We start from the raw sequence: 18,065 nt of genomic DNA, 5'->3' as shown, positions 1-18,065 counted from the left end.
GACTTGTACTCAGTCACACATAGATTAACCCTTGTTAAATATACAAAGCATTAAAAAACAATTAGCGATTTTTATGTTTTTCTTTCACTGTCAATAATGTGTTGCCATTTCTATATCCTGAAGATGTCTTCTGGGTGTGTAGAAATGTTTTGGACCACTTTTTGCTCAGTGGATTATCTCATTATCACTGAAACCAGTTGGATGAGAAACATTTCAGTGAAAATTACAAGAAAATCCAATTCAAATGTGGCAGAAATCTGACTTTCACTTTTGTAATGATTTTCCCGATCTTTGTTTTCAATACTCATTTGGCTAATAGAGAATATTATGAAGTGGCAGATGAACCCATGATGGCAGCACTCATCAATCTGCCCGATATTTTGAATATTAGTAAGGTATTTCTTTTTACAGGAGAACATTATAGCTAAGAAAGGGAGTGACAAAGATGAGATCACACAATAAGACAGAGCTGACATTGAGACATGCTAGACATTTTCTCACAGAATGAGGAAGCAGGTTGTATTTGTAGCAGCATCAGCAATATGGTGTTTGCTAATTGTAGCCTTTGCCTTTTATTTGCACATTGTTGTGGTGCTATGTTGACTTTTTGTATCATAGAAACGATTTAAAAAAAAATTTGTTCAAAACACACACACACACACACACACACACACACACACACACACACACACACACACACACACACACACACACACACACACACACACACACACACACACACACACATTTCACAAATAGTATGTTTAACATACTTTAACATCATGATAAAGGTAAATTGATATAGTAGGGGTTTATGCCAAATTTAGTTATTTTCTGGGCACAGGGGTGGATAATACAGCTACTCCAGTTTTCTTCCCAATAATACCTGCTGAAAGAAACCCTTACGCTCCCGTGCAACGAGCAGGCCACTTGTACAAGCATGCACATGACGTGACGTTACAAAGACAAATGTTCTTTATCTGTTTTTGTTTTGGAATATCATGATGCGTCTAGGATTTCAGCTCAAGCATTTTCCAGTGTGTCCATCCAGTAATCAGACAAGTTTGACAGGAAACAGTGGTCCCACTCCAAGGAGAAGATACAAGGAATTGTGCTTGAGGTTGGTGGATTGGTGGGGATTTACCAGAGTGAAAAGAGGTGAACGAACAAAAGAAATAGCCTTGCATTCACAACAGTGTGCTGGCTCGTTGCGAGCAAAGAAGTAAAGAAGGGAGTGTCATGAAAAACAATACATAGTATTCTGGGAAATGAGCCAAAGATTTGTGAAAACTCCGCCAACCAGTAAGGACATGTGACGTTAATTAAATAGTGTGTTTCTCCTCATTTAAGCATTAAGTATTAAGCACGTATACCTGTCAGCTGAACAATGAAAACATGTTGACAGTATTTGGACCAAAGGACCAGTTCTGGGTGCAGGGTGGGCCCTGCAATTTCAGGTGGGAAGGTGAGCCTCTGATTTAGGTCTACTTGCATTTCTTAATCCCGGGCCGCATTCTGTGGACCTGAGTCTGGAAGCGATCAGTTGGTCGGCAGTTCCTCCCCTTTCCATAAGAATGATGCTGGTTGCCGGATGGCAGGCTGGGCCTCTAGGGGCATGGCATTGGTGATTACCCTCTGATGGTAAAGCTCAGACTATTAGCCTCCGTGTTCCACATCTTCCTGCAAGTGATCTTCCTCCTCTCAACGCCATCCATGGTGAGTTCCAGAGATGCTGTAAATTTGTTCAGTATGAATGGTTGACAGTAGTCTCTCTCACTTGCTCAATTTAAATGGTGCTAAAGGTTTTAGTGTCGTTGCTGTTGAATGAGTCAAAATGTAGCTAAAGGTTACCACAATATTGATCATTTATTACATTTTAGATATCAACAGGTAAACCTCACAAACATATGGCTGTGTTCACTGGTTCCCTTTTTAACTGTGCAAATAATGCAGTTGTGCCATTTTACACAGTGAGTCAGTGAACTTTTTTTTTTGAGATGTTACGTGTTAATTTATCATCTCTTTGTACAATAAAGAGGCAGTAGAGCGGGTAATGAGAACAATGAACATAACTTCTGACAGGGTATAAACATTCAATGTGGGAGGGACTATATATGGTATCTTTTTGTTGGATGTCAAAAGACATACAGTAAAAATCAGGAAGATCTGTAAATCAAAAATATAACTGGATATGATCATTTCCAAATCTCACGATGACATTATTTTTACAATATTATTAAATATATTCAGTGATTTCGAATTTGATTGAAGAGCCACGTCTATAGAAAGTAGCATTTTGTTGCATCTCTTCTTCAATAGAAAAAAAATTGCAGCAGGTTGCTGCAGTTTTGAAGATGAATGTTGTGTCATTCCTCTCTGATGTGAGATTTTTCACAGACAACAGATTCTGAACGTTTTCATGAGCCAATGCAGTGGTTGCCAGTAAAGTGTTCTTGATGCAATGCTTCCTGAGGTCTACCTTCAGTCTTTCAAGAATTGTATTTCCGTGTAGTTGTAGTATATCATTTTATTTCATAGAGGAAAAGGGAGAGAAAGGATTTAAATGCACACAGAAATGCATTTTATTTGAATTTATTTGAACTGAATTTCCATTCCCCAACTTTTGAAATACTAAAAATGCAGAAACTATTAAACTTATGGTGTGCACATGGTTGTGTACTAGTTTTTGCTGTTGTTGAGGCCCATTTTAAACTACTGAAAAAGTTTAAACTTCAGTTAAAAGAGAGAGTATGTGTTCTGTATTAATAGTTTGCTTTTTGTTTTGTTTTTAATGATTTTGTATCTCAAGGCTGGTATATTAACTTGTTCTTTGTGTAAATAACTGTTGGAAGAGCCCTGATTTACTTCGTATTCTCTATTTGGTGCGTTGGTTGGAATAATGGTCTTAAAATGTACGATTATCTATAAAGACAGGACATGAGAGGTGTTGTGTGGCCTCATGGAGGAGGAGTAGGACTTCCCAAGCAGAGCACTTCCTGAATCTGCAGAACGGATCCACCAATGAGATGACAGAGTTCCCACGGAGTCCCGCCCTTACCTTTGCGAACCAGCAAATAGACGGCGCCGGTGGCCCTCGAGGAGCCACACAGGTAACTCGCCCGAGAAAAAAATAGAAAGCGGAGGGAAGAAAAAAAAGAAAAAAAAAACCCCTCCGAGGCTTGTTATGGAGTTCGTGTGAAAGCAACACGGATTTCCACCCTTCTTTACCAGTTAAACCAGTATCTCTGGATAGAGCACACTCAAGTACAGCAACAGGTAGAGTCTCTTGCCGCAAACTCCTCCGTGGCTCCTCTGAAAATAATCCCCCCTGTTTCTCTCTCCGTTTATCTCAATTGAGTTTCCAGCCCTTTTGTTCGCTCTTCTTATCACTTGGAAAAGGTGAACCCTCGTGTTATTTTTATTTTAATCTTTGCTTTAATTGTAGTTTTTACCCTTGTGGTCCCTGATGGCTTCGCACAGTGATACTCTGGTGGTGTTCTTTGGGGCAACAGCTGGTGCAAATGGGGGTAAACTGGGTTCGGATGAGAGGGAAATAATTCTCTTGGTGTGGCAAATTGTGGATCTTCATGAGAAAAAGGTACGGACCTTCTTCCTGACCCTTCCTTTCGTTGTACGGTTTTCGTGTGTAGCGAGAGTGTTTGTGGCTGAATGTCTGCCTGTAGTGACGTTTGAATCAACATTTGTGTGTGTGTGTGTGTGTGTGTGTATGTGTGTGTGTGACCTGCTTCTCCTCTCGTGCTGTGCTAACTCACCTTTCACAGGTGTGAGTCCCAAATTTCATGTCCACTCACCAAATGGAGAGATAATAAAACACCTATTTAGTTGAGCATGTCAGCTTCTCCTTAAAAAAACAACAACACTTCATTGATAAACGAGTGCTTGTTTGAGACTAAAAACTTTTTTAGTAAATTTCCTCTGTGTGCGTGTGTGAAGGGGTACAACCTGTAATTTACCTTCAATCAGACATGTGTTTTTTTTTTTTTGTTGTTTTTTTAATCCTCACGATTTATTCTGCACCATGAAATGCTAAATCTCTTCACAGGTTGGAAAGCTTCATAAATGTTTTGTAAAGCCGGACAGTTTGGAGCTGACAGACCAGTGTAAAGAGGAGACGGGACTGACTGTGGACGACCTCGTCAACGCTGAGCCCCTGGACAAAGTCCTGCAGCAAGTGAGGATCACATCTCCGCATTAAATCCTTTGCACCACTTCCTTTGTGGCGCTGGTTTGATCAAATAAAAATCATCTCTCTGCCATTGTGATGATTAAAAAAAAAAAAAAAAAAAAAACTTTCCTCCTTCGCCTGGGGCAAGATGTGACACGACAAGTCTGACAGGGTATTAAAGCTGTGAAGTAATGTGAAGAGTGTCAAATTTCAAATGTGAACTTTCCGCTATAGAAATGGTCTTACACCTGGTAGAGATGTGTCATTGGTTTGGCCCTGACAGTTAAATGCTGCTGACAGTTTGCAGGAGCTGAGGATGGGCAGAGCCCGGGGTGTCTGGAGATAAGGAGCAGCCACAGGTCTCGTCTTGTCTCGGCCTGATGCATGCTGCAGACATCTGGAAAGCAGAAATGTTTACCTGTGGCCACACCTCTGTTTTAGGGTATGCGACTGACAAGGGGGCTGTACCTTGGGCTTCGTTTTCAGTATTTATCTTTGAGCAAGACTTGAATTTGCGCACTCCGGCCTCCCCGTCGAGAGGTGTGTTTTGACAAAACTGCATATGTTGCCAAACGTGTTTTTCAGCCACCGTTGCAAGAGCTTTTGTTTGCAATGGGTGCACTTTTTTTTTTTTGCTCCACCCCTACCCCTATTTTAGGAGTTGCCAAACCTCTCATTATTGTCCTGTTGGCTTTGCACATTAGTGGTGCTGTGGTCTGCATGCAATGCAGGCATTGGCAAACTTGTTTGGGTAATCGATCGTCTTGGTTGTCTTCACCTTCTTGCTGAGCCTCCTGGAGATTCGCCTTAATGCTCGTGTTATTTTGGTCTCGGTTCAGGTGGGATTCCAGCTTCAGCCACAGGAGTTTGGATTGTGTGCTGAACCTTCAAACATTAACCCAGAAATCAGTTTGTCCTTTTCATACCTTTGTGTGGCAGGTGGCTTTCCACTGTTGTCCTTGATACATGCAGCAATTAAAACATTATTTTTTTTCCAAATGGGAGCATGTCGGAGCACAGTTGTTTACTATGGACGTTTGGGCCAATTCCAGTTTGCTCAATGATTGGAGGAAACTGGCAGCTGCCTCTTTATTGGTGGGCTTGTTGTATTGACTTGTGTGGTCAGTGGCCTCAAGGACGTCTGTTGCCTTTCCTTGGTGAACGATTCATAAAGGTGGTGGAGATTAGCATGGCCGTGTCACGCTGGGCTCCTCGCTCTCCTGTCGGGTTTAAACTGTGGTGGTGAACATGTGATCTTTAGCTGTAGGATGCTTGACATCTAACATGTGTCATTAATGGCCATTTTCTGGTGGGGAAAACTGTTTCTGGAGCCTGTTTCTACAACTGCCACATTTAATTAATTTCTAATCAACTTAAATTAATAAAAAAAAAAAAAAAGTTTGAGAGTGTACACACTTCAGTGCCTGTGGTCATTACATGACAGCCTCACTTCAACAGGCTGGGCTGGGGCGCTAACAGCATGTTGCAGCCTGCGAAAAGTTGCATGTGGTGCTTCGCGCACGTTGTGAAACTGAAACATTGTGGCCTCTTGCAGACTAGACCATTCACTCAATCAGAACTTTGGACTGCAGATTGAGCTGCGTGTCATCAATATTGGATTCTATTTACGGAGCAGCCACCCTGTCACACTTTGCCCATAATGAAATTTCAGCAAAAAAGCTTCATTAAAATGACTGAAATCATTCATCAATCAGTAATTAACTTCTTGCAGCTCCTCAGGACTTTATTTCCGCTGGTAAAAAAGAAGTTGTCATGTTATTGCCACTTAAAAAAAAGAAATACACGGTTTGGACTGCAACTAAATTCGTAGAATTAAGGTCATCAATAGGATCTGCGTCGACTGCAGATTTTCAGTGCAGTGAGTGAACGGTGATGTAGAGAATCAGACTTGTATTGATTCAACTATTGACTCCTTAAAGAGGTTTGGCCGTTGCCCGATCTGTCTGCACCAACGATGTAGTTGAGAGGAGAAAAGCGTATCTTTGATCTCCTGCTGCTACAATTTAGTTCTCTAATCCCTCACTTGCACATTGTTTTCCCTCATGATGCTGCACACTGATACAACCGTTCTCAGGAACGTGTAGAACCATTCAAATGGGGAGTTGAATTTTAAAAGAATGGATAAATATTTCAGAGCCTTAGGAGTTCATCTATGGCTCATTAATGGGTGTCACCTGAAATGTGAGTTTATTTAGTCAGCAATGGCATCAAAGTGACCTCAAATTGTAATTTTGCAGAGATTAAATGTAGTCCTTGTATTTTGTTGCATGGGCTCTTTGATTTTTACAACATCCAGCAATGTAGGCAGTTTCATGGATTTTTTTTTTTTTTTTTTTATTTGAAATTCTTGCACTCTTAATTGTTTGTGTCTGTGACCAAGACGCAAATGTTGTGTTGCACCCATTGTGTCGCAAAATGCTCCGTGGTGAAAGTGCTTGTGTTCACACTTGCCCGGTGGGGCTGGCCTCGCACTCCCTGCTACTCTTATCGGAGTTTGTATGCTGAGGTGAGGTAAGGCGGTGGTGACAGAAACAAACAGTCCAGCTCCAGTTGGAGAGCAAACTCTGATAGGGCCACGTTCAAAGGCCAGTTCCTCCCCCTCATCTGTGGAATTACTATTCAGAAGGAGAGAGGGAAAAGGAGTGTTAGACGAGCAGCATTTCACCGCAAAGTGCTTTGCCCTTAATAACTAAAATACATTATGTATAATCAGAAGCACAGGAGCATTATTATATATCCCAATAATTAAGTACCAGTCGTGCTGCTGAAGCATGTTTCCTTTGTTAAATGTATATAATTTTGATTTGCATTGCAAAAACAAATGAATATATTGCTTTTAATGCTGAGCAGAATGAATTTGAGGGTGTGTTGCTATTATTGCGCTGACATTCGCTTTTCTTTCACTAATCCACTTTCAGTAAAAGGGCCAAGGTGGAGCTGTATGCACAACTATGAGCAAATATTAGCCCTGAGTGTCCAATGTGCTGCCAAGTTTATGTAAAAAACTCACAAATGTCATGGCTTGTGCGGTACATCTGCTCAGGAGGTTGGCGTTTGCGTGCGTTGTGTTCTATTAAAATGAAATATAATCCCGTGTCACTGTTCTATAAAGCTTCAGCGAACACAAACAGTCCTTCTGCACCGTAAGACAAATTGACACTACTTTGTCAACATTGATAAGGTAAAGTGAGAAAGACTTCATTCAAATGAAGAAACATGGTTGTATAGAGATTTTTGTCACGCAATTCACTGGTCTGCTGTTTTGACTTCAATGTTTAATTACTCTTCAGTGTCTTTCTCCACTCCTCCCAAAACCTCCCGCTCGCTAAGCCAAAAAGGATTTGTCCCATGTTAATACCTCTTTGCTGCCGCCAAATAGTCCTGTGTGTCTCCCCAGCTGTTAAAAAGCGTGCCCCAACAGGCCCTTCTAATACTCTCTCCCTCCATCTGAAGGTCTGTCATATATTGCCAGCGGCCATGTGAAACTCCTCGGCCTCTGAGTTTCATGATGGTTTCACTGCTCTTACCTCGCTGAGTCTGGAGGGTCTAAATGGAGCCGAACACACCGGTGAAGTGAGGAATACATGATCTAGTCGGCTATAGTTTGACTCTGTATTGCATGGCTGTGATTGTCCAAACAAATTCAAGGCCATGAGGCTTTAGAGACGTGTCGGGGTAATTTTACAATCTGTTGATACTGCATCTGATATTTATTTCACATCTTCACAAAAACCCTGTGACAATCTTCCCAAGTTCAAACCAAAGTAAATGAGATGGTTGAAAAATTGAGCAAATCAAGGCTGTTTGATGGACCAAACGCTGTGCTTTTGTTCACTGATGTTCTTCGGTGTTTGTTTGCTGTTGCAAAGTTGGCAAGAGGCTCCGTTTGGCCACTTTGTGGTAAAACTGATGGCTGATAGATAATGATGCATTTCTTTATGCAAATGTTCTCCTCCAAGTTGAAAAATAAGGAATCGTGACCATATACTCGCTCCTGACTCAAAATCTCTGGTCTTGCATTTGAAAGTGAAATGGGTTCAACCACAGATGGCCTGGACAGGACGTATGTAATGGAGGTAAAAAAAAATAGAAAACAAAACCAAAGCGGGGAGGCATGTAAACAGGCGAGATAGGCGGATCAACACATCTGTTGACTAAAACAAACCCAGGATGATTTTTACTGAAATGGGGTCTTCACCTCCAGATCAGTAGAGTGACGACGTCCTGTAAAACCCAAGTTCATGAAGTCTTTGTAAAGCTAAGAATACTTTAGCTCTGCAGGAGCCTTTAGATGCAATACATGCCTCAAACATTAAAAAAAATGTAGCATAAAATCCTAATGACTTCATTACGCGAGTTGCAATATCTGGTTGTCGTGAGGTTTCATGCATGTTGACAGGCCGTCCGACAACATAGTTGACACAACACAACACAACACAACCAGTGGACCTCACCAACTGCGTGTCGCACGTAAAAGAACATGCCGTATGTGGGAGGTGCTGGTATTTCAGATGCCGTCGCCGTCACAGTCTGAACCGGAGACGGGCAGGTCGGACTTGTACGAGATGTTTTGTAATCTTGTCTGTTGGTTGTGCAAAGAGAGAAAAGCTGTGATCCTGGTGATTAGTGGTGTGATCATTCCTTTCCTTTGTCTGCCCCCCCCCCCCCCCCCCCCCTCCCTCTGAGCAAACACCAGAACCTGTTGGACGAGGCTCACTCCTCGTGACAACCAGTCAAACGTCAAGAGTGTGAAAACCTTCACTTTCCGTCCTTCAGATACTTCTGAAATCCTTACAAGTCTTTTAAACTCCCTATTAGCACCCACGTCTGCCATTTCTATTTACCTGGCATTGACGGTTCGGCTTTCCCGTCTTTAATCGGGTTTCTCTCCATTTCTCGATGCAGTTCCAGCAGACGGTGTCCTCAGAAGTGAAATTCCTTGGCGGCAGCTCTTACACACTGTGTGTGAACAGTCCCAACATCATTCGCCAGGCTCTTCATCCTGAAGCCTCCAAGAAGGTCATTAATCTGCTCCATCGGTCAATTAACATCCAGAATATAAAAGTTTGAGCAAATATTGCTGTGTTTTATCGTATGGGGGCGAAGTCTCATCTAATGTAACTACTTATTTTCGACTACTGTGTTGGATAATTTAAAGGATTTTATTCATGTGCATTTATGAATCATTATCTGAGACGTTACATTTTTGCTTTTTTCGTTTTGCCCTTTTAGAATAACACAAGTTAATGTGTTAGATGTTAGATTTCCAAATGAACAGGTCTTACTGATGCGCATATTAATTCTTTCTTCCGTTGTTTTTGTGCAGAATCTGGTCCTCCCAGAGTGTTTCTTTACATTTTCAGACGTGAGAAAGGAGTTTCTAAAATGCTGTCCAAATGCCGGCCCTGTGCAGAAGCTCACACCCGCCTCCATGTTGGAATGTATCCTTTGTGAGCCTTTTTGCCAAGTCGGGAGTGTTTACAATATTTGTCACTTGGAACTAGTTGATGAGAAATGGCTTAAACCGGTCAGCCTGCCTTAACTGTGCGCAACAGTCGTCGGGCTTCCTGCCGTGTCGGAGCAGCTGTTTGGGGCGGCGGAGGTGAGCAGCATGGTGCAGCTCATACTCTGCATCCTGGCTGAGCCCCACCGTGAGTACCAACACATCTTTTCTCCTCGAACTATCCCACACTTGAATGCCTTTCAGGTCCCTGGGTGTATTGAAAGTGGGGTGTAAATGTTCTTCTTGAAGTTTTAGATAAACTCTTCTGAGCTGAAGTTATGTCGCACATTCCCTAAAAGAACATCTTCGTTAAAGCTGTGGAAGTGTATTTGGTGTTTTTATTGTTATTCAAATCCTACTGAGGCATACATTCTCAAATGATATATATATATATATTTTTTATTTATTTATTTATTTATTTATTTTTACTGAGATAAGACACATCAGCAGAAAGTCTTTTCTGTCATTAGATAATTTACTACACACAAGTCATATGACTCCAGATAAGTCAGGCATTAATCTGATATTTTCCATCTGGGCTGAGGCAGTCCCCTCTGGCTTTGTCCCTCTCATAAGGGTGAAATACGTCTTTGGCTGTGATGAATCAGAGGAATGCACGAGTGCCCAACACCACAAAACCGTTTCTTGCCGTCTTACGAGACTGTGTGACCAACATCAAATTCAATCATGCGTCTTTCTTTCAGATCACAAATTCTCTTGTGCGGAAATGGTGAAGTACAAGCTGGACTCTGGCACGTGGTACGGATGCACACACACTTTCTACCTCCCGGTGTGTTTAGCCAGCAGTGCTGCTTCAGGCCGACAACAGACTGCATTCACATCTCAGACCTCCAGCTTGTAGCATTGATTACAGCAACAAGGAAGCCACAAGTGTGTTATTAAAGCTGTCCAACTTTGCCATCAAGTGCTTACCTGGATATCTAGTAGCAGGGCACCAAATCCTGCTGTTCTCAGAAAGCGAGAAAGCCCGTCACCTTGACAACCCGCCGACATTTAATCACGGGAGTATGTTTGTGGTTTAAGCTCTGACTGAGTGGCCTCTGTGTCTCCAACCTGCAGCCAATTTGTCCTCACTTAACAAGAGAGATGGCGTTGGTGGCTTTTATTCTAACTTGGCATTCAAGGGGGGGGGGGGGGGGGGGGGGGAGAGAAAAGTTCAGTGATATGCACTAAAAAACAAGTTTCTCATTACATTATATGATCTCAAAGATATATTTGGCTTTGTGTTACTTTGGATATTGTGTGCATGTGAATGTCAGGTGTATTTGTGTTGCATTTTAATGTCTGAAATGTGCTTGTATGCATAAAGAGTCATGATTTCTCCCCCCCCCCCCCCCAATACTGCAGCAGTAAGACAGAGCCGGTGGACAGTGAGACTGTGATCAGAGCGCGGGGGCTTCCATGGCAGTCCTCAGACCAAGACATCGCTCGCTTCTTTAAAGGACTCAATATTGCCAAGTATGTTGTCCTCTAATAGCAACTGCATCTAAACACATTTAAACTGCATTTAAGTGTTTGCGTCAGGGGGAAGTCTGTTTGTTGTGCTTTTAGTCCTGGTGTGATTGTCACGTTTGTTCAGGTGATTATTTCGAAATCTAAAAGACACAAAAAGTTCCCTCCCCTGTTTTTTTCCCCCCTTCTTCTTTCCACTAGTCATTTAGGATATTAGAATCAGCTTAGTGCTGAACTGTTCCTACTACTCATGTGGGAGGAAACAAATTGCAGAGCGAGTGAAGGTGGAGTAAAACCAATAGGAAATGTGATGGATCCATATTTCTTCTCATGAAGGTGTTTGTACACGTGTGTTTCAGGGGTGGCGTGGCTCTGTGCCTCAACGCTCAGGGCCGGAGGAACGGGGAAGCTTTAGTTCGCTTCATCAACTCTGAGCACAGAGACTTGGCTCTGGAGCGCCACAAACATCACATGGGCAGCCGCTACATTGAGGTTAGTGTCGGTGTTCATTTTGAGGATTCAAGCTGGGCAACTGGGGTTGATAACGTAAAGATCGGTAGCTCTGCCTTACTTCTCTTCACGAGTGAATCTCTTTTGAAGGCTGAAAGCAGTTTTGTCTTTTCTCTCGCAGGTCTACAAGGCCACTGGAGAGGAGTTCCTCAAGATTGCCGGGGGTCAGTTTATCACATTTTGCTTTTGTCTCTCCTATAGTCTTGCTTCGCTTGCATGGTCACAGAGACACTTTTTTGTTGGTGTGACGTAATTGTGTTCCGTGGCTTTCCTGCATCATTGAGGCAGGGGACAAACAGGCCTCTTTTCTTACTGGTTCCATCTGTGTCTCTGAAAGAAAGGACCTCTTTTTGCTCTTTGGGTTTCTCTCTTGTTACCTGTGTCTTTGCATCATCCCACTGACTCTGTGGCAGCTTATCTCCGTCTCATGAAAGCCTCTTTGTGAGGCGCTTCCCCCGTCGCCCCCTCACCTCCTTCTCCACGGGCCGAGCCCTCAGAGGCCAGTTGGAGAGAAATTTCACTCCGAGCTCACAGCAGCTCACCTGTTCAGTTCAGCCCGCAGCTCCACTCCCCCGGGGCAGAGAGGGCTGACGCCTTGGTGAAAAGAGCAACTCGGTGCTGATATAAAGGGGGTGTGAGGAGACAAAAGCAGGGCCTGAGGCCTCTGGACCACTGAGGTGCAGCCAGCAGTAACACGGGACGGAGACGGCCAACAAAGAAACCCAGTCTGAGGCCGATAACTTCCAGTGGCAGCTCGTCAGATTGTGGACTTTGCTCCGATGAGTTAAGATCAATAAAGATTGACAGCGGACTGGACTTTAGGCAAATGGTTCAGGCAGACACAACACTGTAGCGTACGTCAACCTGAAGCCAAGCCTTAAACATGTGAATAAATACACAATAGAATGTGTATGTGAAGGAGCAGCTTCGTAGAAACAACGCTGTAAATTCTGTCAACAAATCATTTCTTTGACTGTTTCCTCTCTGTGTCATGGACTCTAAATCTGATTGATTGATAAAGACGCTGACCTGGTTAAATATGCAGAACCTCTTCCATTGTCTTCACCGTCAGAGGGTGATGGAGTCGAGATCCTGACCTCCAGACTGGTCACCAGTCCATCACAGGCATGATACAGAGAGAGAAATACATTGAGGGGCAATTACCCTCAAATTCATGTTTTTAGACTGGGGGAGGAACCCTATACTTGCATGTATCACTGAGAGTGTTAACAACCATGCAGCCGCTCCAGTGTTTATTTCCCTGGTATCCTGAATATTTTGTCTTTACAGGTGGCTCTCATTTCATACTTGAACAAACTCCGTTGCTCTCTGCGACTCCAGGTACATCCAACGAGGTGGCCCAGTTCCTGTCCAAGGAGAACCAGGTGATCATCCGCATGCGGGGGCTCCCATTCACAGCCACATCCCAGGAAGTGCTGTCCTTCCTCGGCCCTGAGAGCCCAGTTACAGACGGTGCCGAGGGTCTGCTCTTTGTCAAATACCCTGATGGACGGCCCACCGGCGACGCCTTCGTACTCTTCTCTTGTGAAGAGTACGCGCAGAATTCCCTGAAGAGGCACAAACAGATCCTGGGGAAGCGCTACATCGAGCTGTTTCGCAGTACGGCAGCTGAGGTGCAACAGGTAAACCACTTGAAGAGTAATGAAGCTGCTGGGGATGTTTCATCTGGTTATGTATTTTACAAAGAAATGACCTAAAATGCTAAAATCGTTTTGTGTTTTGCAATTGGATAGTGAAAAATTAACACGCTGGGATACATGAAGGGGGAAATTCCATTTATTAATAAGCCTAAGAGAAGTGTGTGAAGGTATAGCAGTGACCGACAGTAAATCAGATGAGAGCAGAGACTCAGCTGATGACACTTGTATTTTAATTTCCACTAAAATGAACAGACCATTTGGACCATTTAAAAAAACAAACAAACTCTGGACTCTTTAGTGTCGTAGGTTTCTCTGCTTATTAAAAATAAACCAAGCTCACCTCTGTGGTCTGTGTGTCACGAGTCTTCCATGACTTTGCGTTCCAGGTGCTGAACCGGTACATGTCTGCCCCTCTGATCTCCACGCTGCCCCCCTCACCCATCATGCCCGTGTCGGTCCTTTCCACGCCGCCCTTCCTTCCAGCAGCCAGCAGCACCCGGGACTGCGTACGTCTGCGCGGCTTGCCCTACACGGCCGGCATCGAGGACATCCTGGAATTCATGGCCGAGCACACCATCGATATCAAACCCCATGGAGTACATATGGTCCTCAACCAACAGGTCAGAGTGGGGAGAATTTTTAAGGGCCCCCCCCCCCCCCCCCCCCCCCCCCCCCCCCCCCCCCCCCCGTGGCAGAAAACTACGACAAATCGGAACAAATCTTTCTGTCGTCAGTCACACAGAGACGGTTCCTATTTATTTTGATAGTTTTGTCCTCGGGTCTGTAGGGCCGACCGTCCGGTGACGCCTTCATCCAGATGAAGTCGCCCGACAAAGCGTTCATGGTGGCCCAGAAGTGCCACAAAAAGACGATGAAGGACCGATACATCGAGGTCTTTCAGTGCTCCACAGAGGAGATGAGCATCGTCCTGATGGGAGGAACCCTGAATCGCAGCGGCCTCTCCCCCCCGCCCTGCAAACTACCCTGTGAGCAAAAAAGATTTTTTTACTGTCAGGAAATACTTGGACAAGCTAATCTCTTGAAACAATGTGGAGACAAATACTGTTCAATATTTGTTAGGACCTATGATTGCTGCTATATTATAGGAGCATTTATAAATAAGTCCTCGCTAAGTACAACGTTCTTTGTGTCGGCTGAATGAAACTCTTAACTGTGCACTTTGCTCAGTTTCGGCTCATATCAGTGTTGCTGATAAAGATTAGATTGGCTCCAAGAGGAAATGCAGACTCCGTTTGATTTATGGCGATCAATTGTTGTAAGCGTTTATGCTGTAGTTGACCTGGTGATGCTTTGGCTTCGGCAGTGTTGGAGGGTTCTCACTCACGAGTCCATCCAGCTTCACGCAAATGTGACCGTTGGCACGTAAATGTATCCAGTCCTTGATTTGAGTGCGTGTTGACATTACAAATACAACAGGCGAAAGGAAACCGAGCTCTCAACATCATGGCGTCAAACCCGAGGAAATGCTTATGACCTTGATGAACTTCTTTCATTTGGCAGTGTTGTACCTGCACACTATACACATTGTTCTGCGTCCCTCTGTAGGTCTCTCTCCGCCCACGGCTTACGCTGCATTCCCGACCCCGCCTGCCCTTCTCCCCGACGCTGCCCTCTACCAGCCCCCCCTGCTGGCGGCTCCCAGACCTCAGGCTGCAGCACACAGCCCCGCTCACGCTCTGGCCTACTACCCTCCTCAACCCCACCTGTATATGAACATGAACATGAACTACACGGCTTACTATCCGAGGTCGGTATAGCTTGAGCTGTGCCGCGTAACTGAATTGCCCCCATTTCCTTAATGCCGTAACTTTTTCTCTGCTGTGTATTTGCCCTCCAGCCCTCCAGTCTCTCCCTCCACAATGGGCTACTTTGCAGCTCCATCAGGGGCGATGGCGGCGGTGGCAGCCCAACCCCACCATGCTGCAGCTGCCGCCTCTCCCGTCCTGCCCCAGCCGGGCGGCCTGGTCCGAATGCAGGGTCTGCCCTACAATACTGGAATCAAGGACATCCTCAGCTTCTTCCAGGGATACCAGGTCAGCACATGAACACTGAGGTTCTGTATGTCGAAGAGCCGATATGTGGCGCGAAGCTTGAGGCGTCCGGATTGTGTAGTTTACAGATGTACATATGTTTTCCATACACTGTGATGGCGGAGTTTAATGTTTTCAGGTTTTCTGACTGTTTTTTTTTTCCACAATTTGCACCCCAGTGTGCCACGTTTCCTGCCGTTGGACCTTGCAGCACAATTCTATTGGTTGTGTTCAGTGAAAAAGAAAAAGAAAAAAAAGCCACTGTACTATTCAATTAAGGGACATGTGTACACTTGTGCTCTTCCCCCCCCCCCTTTCTTCTTTGCTTCCCATATTTATTGCTGCCAGTCCGAGCTAGGTGGAGTCCCCTGAAGCAGGTATGAATCCTCACAGGTGTGGCTGCAGAGAATCAGCCAGTGTAGGAGGGAGAGAGGTGGAGGTTCTGGATTGTTGTTGGGGCAAAGGTGTCGGATCTGCTTTGGGCCTTTTTTTTTTTTTTTTTTTTTTTTTTAGAGCTCACGTCATTGTTTATCTCATAATTTGTAGTGTCAAGCATATTCTGTGCTGCACGTTGGGAAAACGTAACATGCTGACAGGAATATGTTAGTGTGTGTGTGTGTGTGAGCTGACTCATATTGTGACTGTTGGATGAACGACTGCAATTGTATCCTGGTTGGTGTGTGTGTGTGTGTGTGTGTGTGTGTGTGTGTGTGTGTGTGTGTGTTTTTGGATGCAGTAGTGCCTCTCACAGTGGCTCTGGGTGAGAAAACGGTTCCCACACCGTCACTGGTGTCCCTTACATGTATTCCTGTGCCTAATTACCCCACAGAGTCCCAGTGAAGCCTCTTTAGACTTGTTGGTGTGTTTGGTTTGGTGTATTTTTGCCTTGCTCCTTTAAAAAAAACAAAAACAAGAAAAAAAAATTCCTTCAGTTTTACTAGTTGTGTATGTGACGCTTTAATACTGTGATGTGTGAACCGAGACGGAGGCCTGCTGCACTGACTGTGTGTTCATTATTATGCTACCTGTAGTACGCCCCTGACGAGTACAGCGGCATGGTTCAGATGAGCGAACAGGCCAGGAGTCTGATTCAGCCCAAAGAATGGCTCTGTCTTTAGGGAGTCACGCCAAGGTAAGGAGAGCCTCCGGAGCGGAGCGGCCCAGTGGAGATGGGGGGGGGGGGGCCTTCACCTTCACCTTCTACTTTAATAACATCTTTGTCCTCCTGCTGCTTTTGCCTACTAACTTCAAAATGCCCGGTCGATTGCCGAAGGTGCCGATTGGTTGTTGGGCCTGATCAATTAATTCCGCACATTTCAACTTTAACTCTTTTATTTCTTTAAATTGTCACGTAACTTGGTTACTTAGCCTTCAGAAGTCGTGTTTTTAATAAAGCCAAGTATGAAGAATCTGTCCCCCGAAAAGTATTTGCTGATTAAAAACACAGCACCGTCATACTTGTCTTATTGTTATTATTAGTAATAACCAGCTGACAAAGAAAAGCCGGTTTGACGTTGGCAGAAGATATCTACACACTCTGCTGCTCCTTATGAATGTGACACCATTTCAAAAGACACTCCCAGACACACATTTCTCAATCGTCCAAGTATGTGAAAATGCAGAAAACATCAGAGTATGTCGGGTAGTGTTTAAAATCTGGTTTTTCATGTGTGTAAGTAGAATTATCAGGCCAGTTCATTTCTTTGTGACACACGCAGTCATCGCCGTCGTTTGTTTTGGGTGTTGCCATAGTTACAGGGAAAAAAACATCTTTATTATTTAATAATTGGTGTCACTTTTACTGCACTTTGCGATGTAAAGACGGCAGTTTGGAGGTTATTCAGTGTGTGTGTTGTCCTTACAGTGGAGACGGATAAATGGTCAGCCGCTTCCTCTGCTTTCACTCCAGATTGTGTCGCCCTGCCGCGGCTGCTCCTCCCATAATGTGCCGTCCACCTGATCATTTCTCCTGCATGCGTCTTCAAATCGTCTTGCGTCCATAGAGGCTCTGTGGACTCTCCCACTGCTGCTGGTGACCATGGAGCTTGGTTTCTGGTGCAGGATGTGTGTGCATGCAGACTAACCGGCGTGGCGCCGTCCTCTGGGGGTTTCAGGCCCGGAGAACTGCCTGCTCTCTGCTTGTGCTCTGCCTGCTCTGCCCGTTAATCTCCCTGTTGTTGCTTTTTCTCACCAGACTGGTTTGATGAGATGACTTGAAACTGGCACGTCAGTCCTCCTCAGACTTGTGGGCTCCCCCTGGTGTCTTCCTGCTGCATCGGCATGAAATCCCAGGATTTTAATCTGTGTGTTTCTGTTTTTCTTTTTCTTTCTTTCTTCTTTCTGCAGCTCCAGCCAGATGCCGTTTTCATCTTGTATAACTTCAGCGGGCAGTGCAGCGGCGAGGCCTTGATCACCTTCCCTAACGAGGAGGTCGCCAGCCGGGCCGTTGCCGAGCGCTCCAACCGCCATTTCTACGACCAGCAGGTTCACCTGACCCTCTGTACCTGACCCGCTGCCCACCCTCTCTCCCCACACAAGCTCTGTGTCTGTGTCCGTCTGTGTCTGTGTGCATGTTACATGCGCGCTTTATGAAACCCCCCCCCCCCCCCCCCCACTAAATAGCTCATTCTTCCACATAATGCTCTTCCCGACAAACGCAC

At 44.6% G+C, this 18,065-nt stretch overlaps 1 protein-coding gene across 1 annotated transcript; it reads left to right on the top strand.

Annotated features, from left to right (window-relative positions):
* Window positions 1-3,236: 3,236 nt before the first annotated feature.
* On the top strand, window positions 3,237-17,887 carry esrp2 (epithelial splicing regulatory protein 2). The gene is made up of 16 exons (XM_080498656.1): window positions 3,237-3,598; window positions 4,064-4,192; window positions 9,113-9,226; window positions 9,534-9,648; window positions 9,763-9,858; window positions 10,415-10,469; window positions 11,079-11,189; window positions 11,543-11,675; window positions 11,815-11,857; window positions 13,035-13,336; window positions 13,741-13,974; window positions 14,142-14,340; window positions 14,921-15,122; window positions 15,213-15,408; window positions 16,437-16,537; window positions 17,752-17,887. Exons 1-15 carry the CDS (start codon window positions 3,467-3,469, stop codon window positions 16,521-16,523), a joined length of 2,148 nt encoding a protein of 715 aa, XP_080354782.1. The 5' UTR covers window positions 3,237-3,466; the 3' UTR covers window positions 16,524-16,537; window positions 17,752-17,887.
* Window positions 17,888-18,065: the final 178 nt, after the last annotated feature.

The sequence above is a fragment of the Blennius ocellaris genome (assembly GCF_963422515.1).
Source record: "Blennius ocellaris genome assembly, chromosome: 1".
Classification (NCBI taxonomy): domain Eukaryota; kingdom Metazoa; phylum Chordata; class Actinopteri; order Blenniiformes; family Blenniidae; genus Blennius; species Blennius ocellaris.
This window is presented reverse-complemented; position numbering and strand designations above follow the sequence as displayed.

Excerpts from the sequence above, each read along its gene's own strand:
- esrp2 (XM_080498656.1), top strand. The coding sequence starts at position 3,467 with ATGGCTTCGCACAGTGATACTCTGGTGGTGTTCTTTGGGGCAACAGCT. Across the intron at positions 10,470-11,078 it reads AAGCTGGACTCTGGCACGTG|CAGTAAGACAGAGCCGGTGG; the intron begins GTACGGATGCAC and ends CCAATACTGCAG. Across the intron at positions 13,975-14,141 it reads ATATGGTCCTCAACCAACAG|GGCCGACCGTCCGGTGACGC; the intron begins GTCAGAGTGGGG and ends TCGGGTCTGTAG.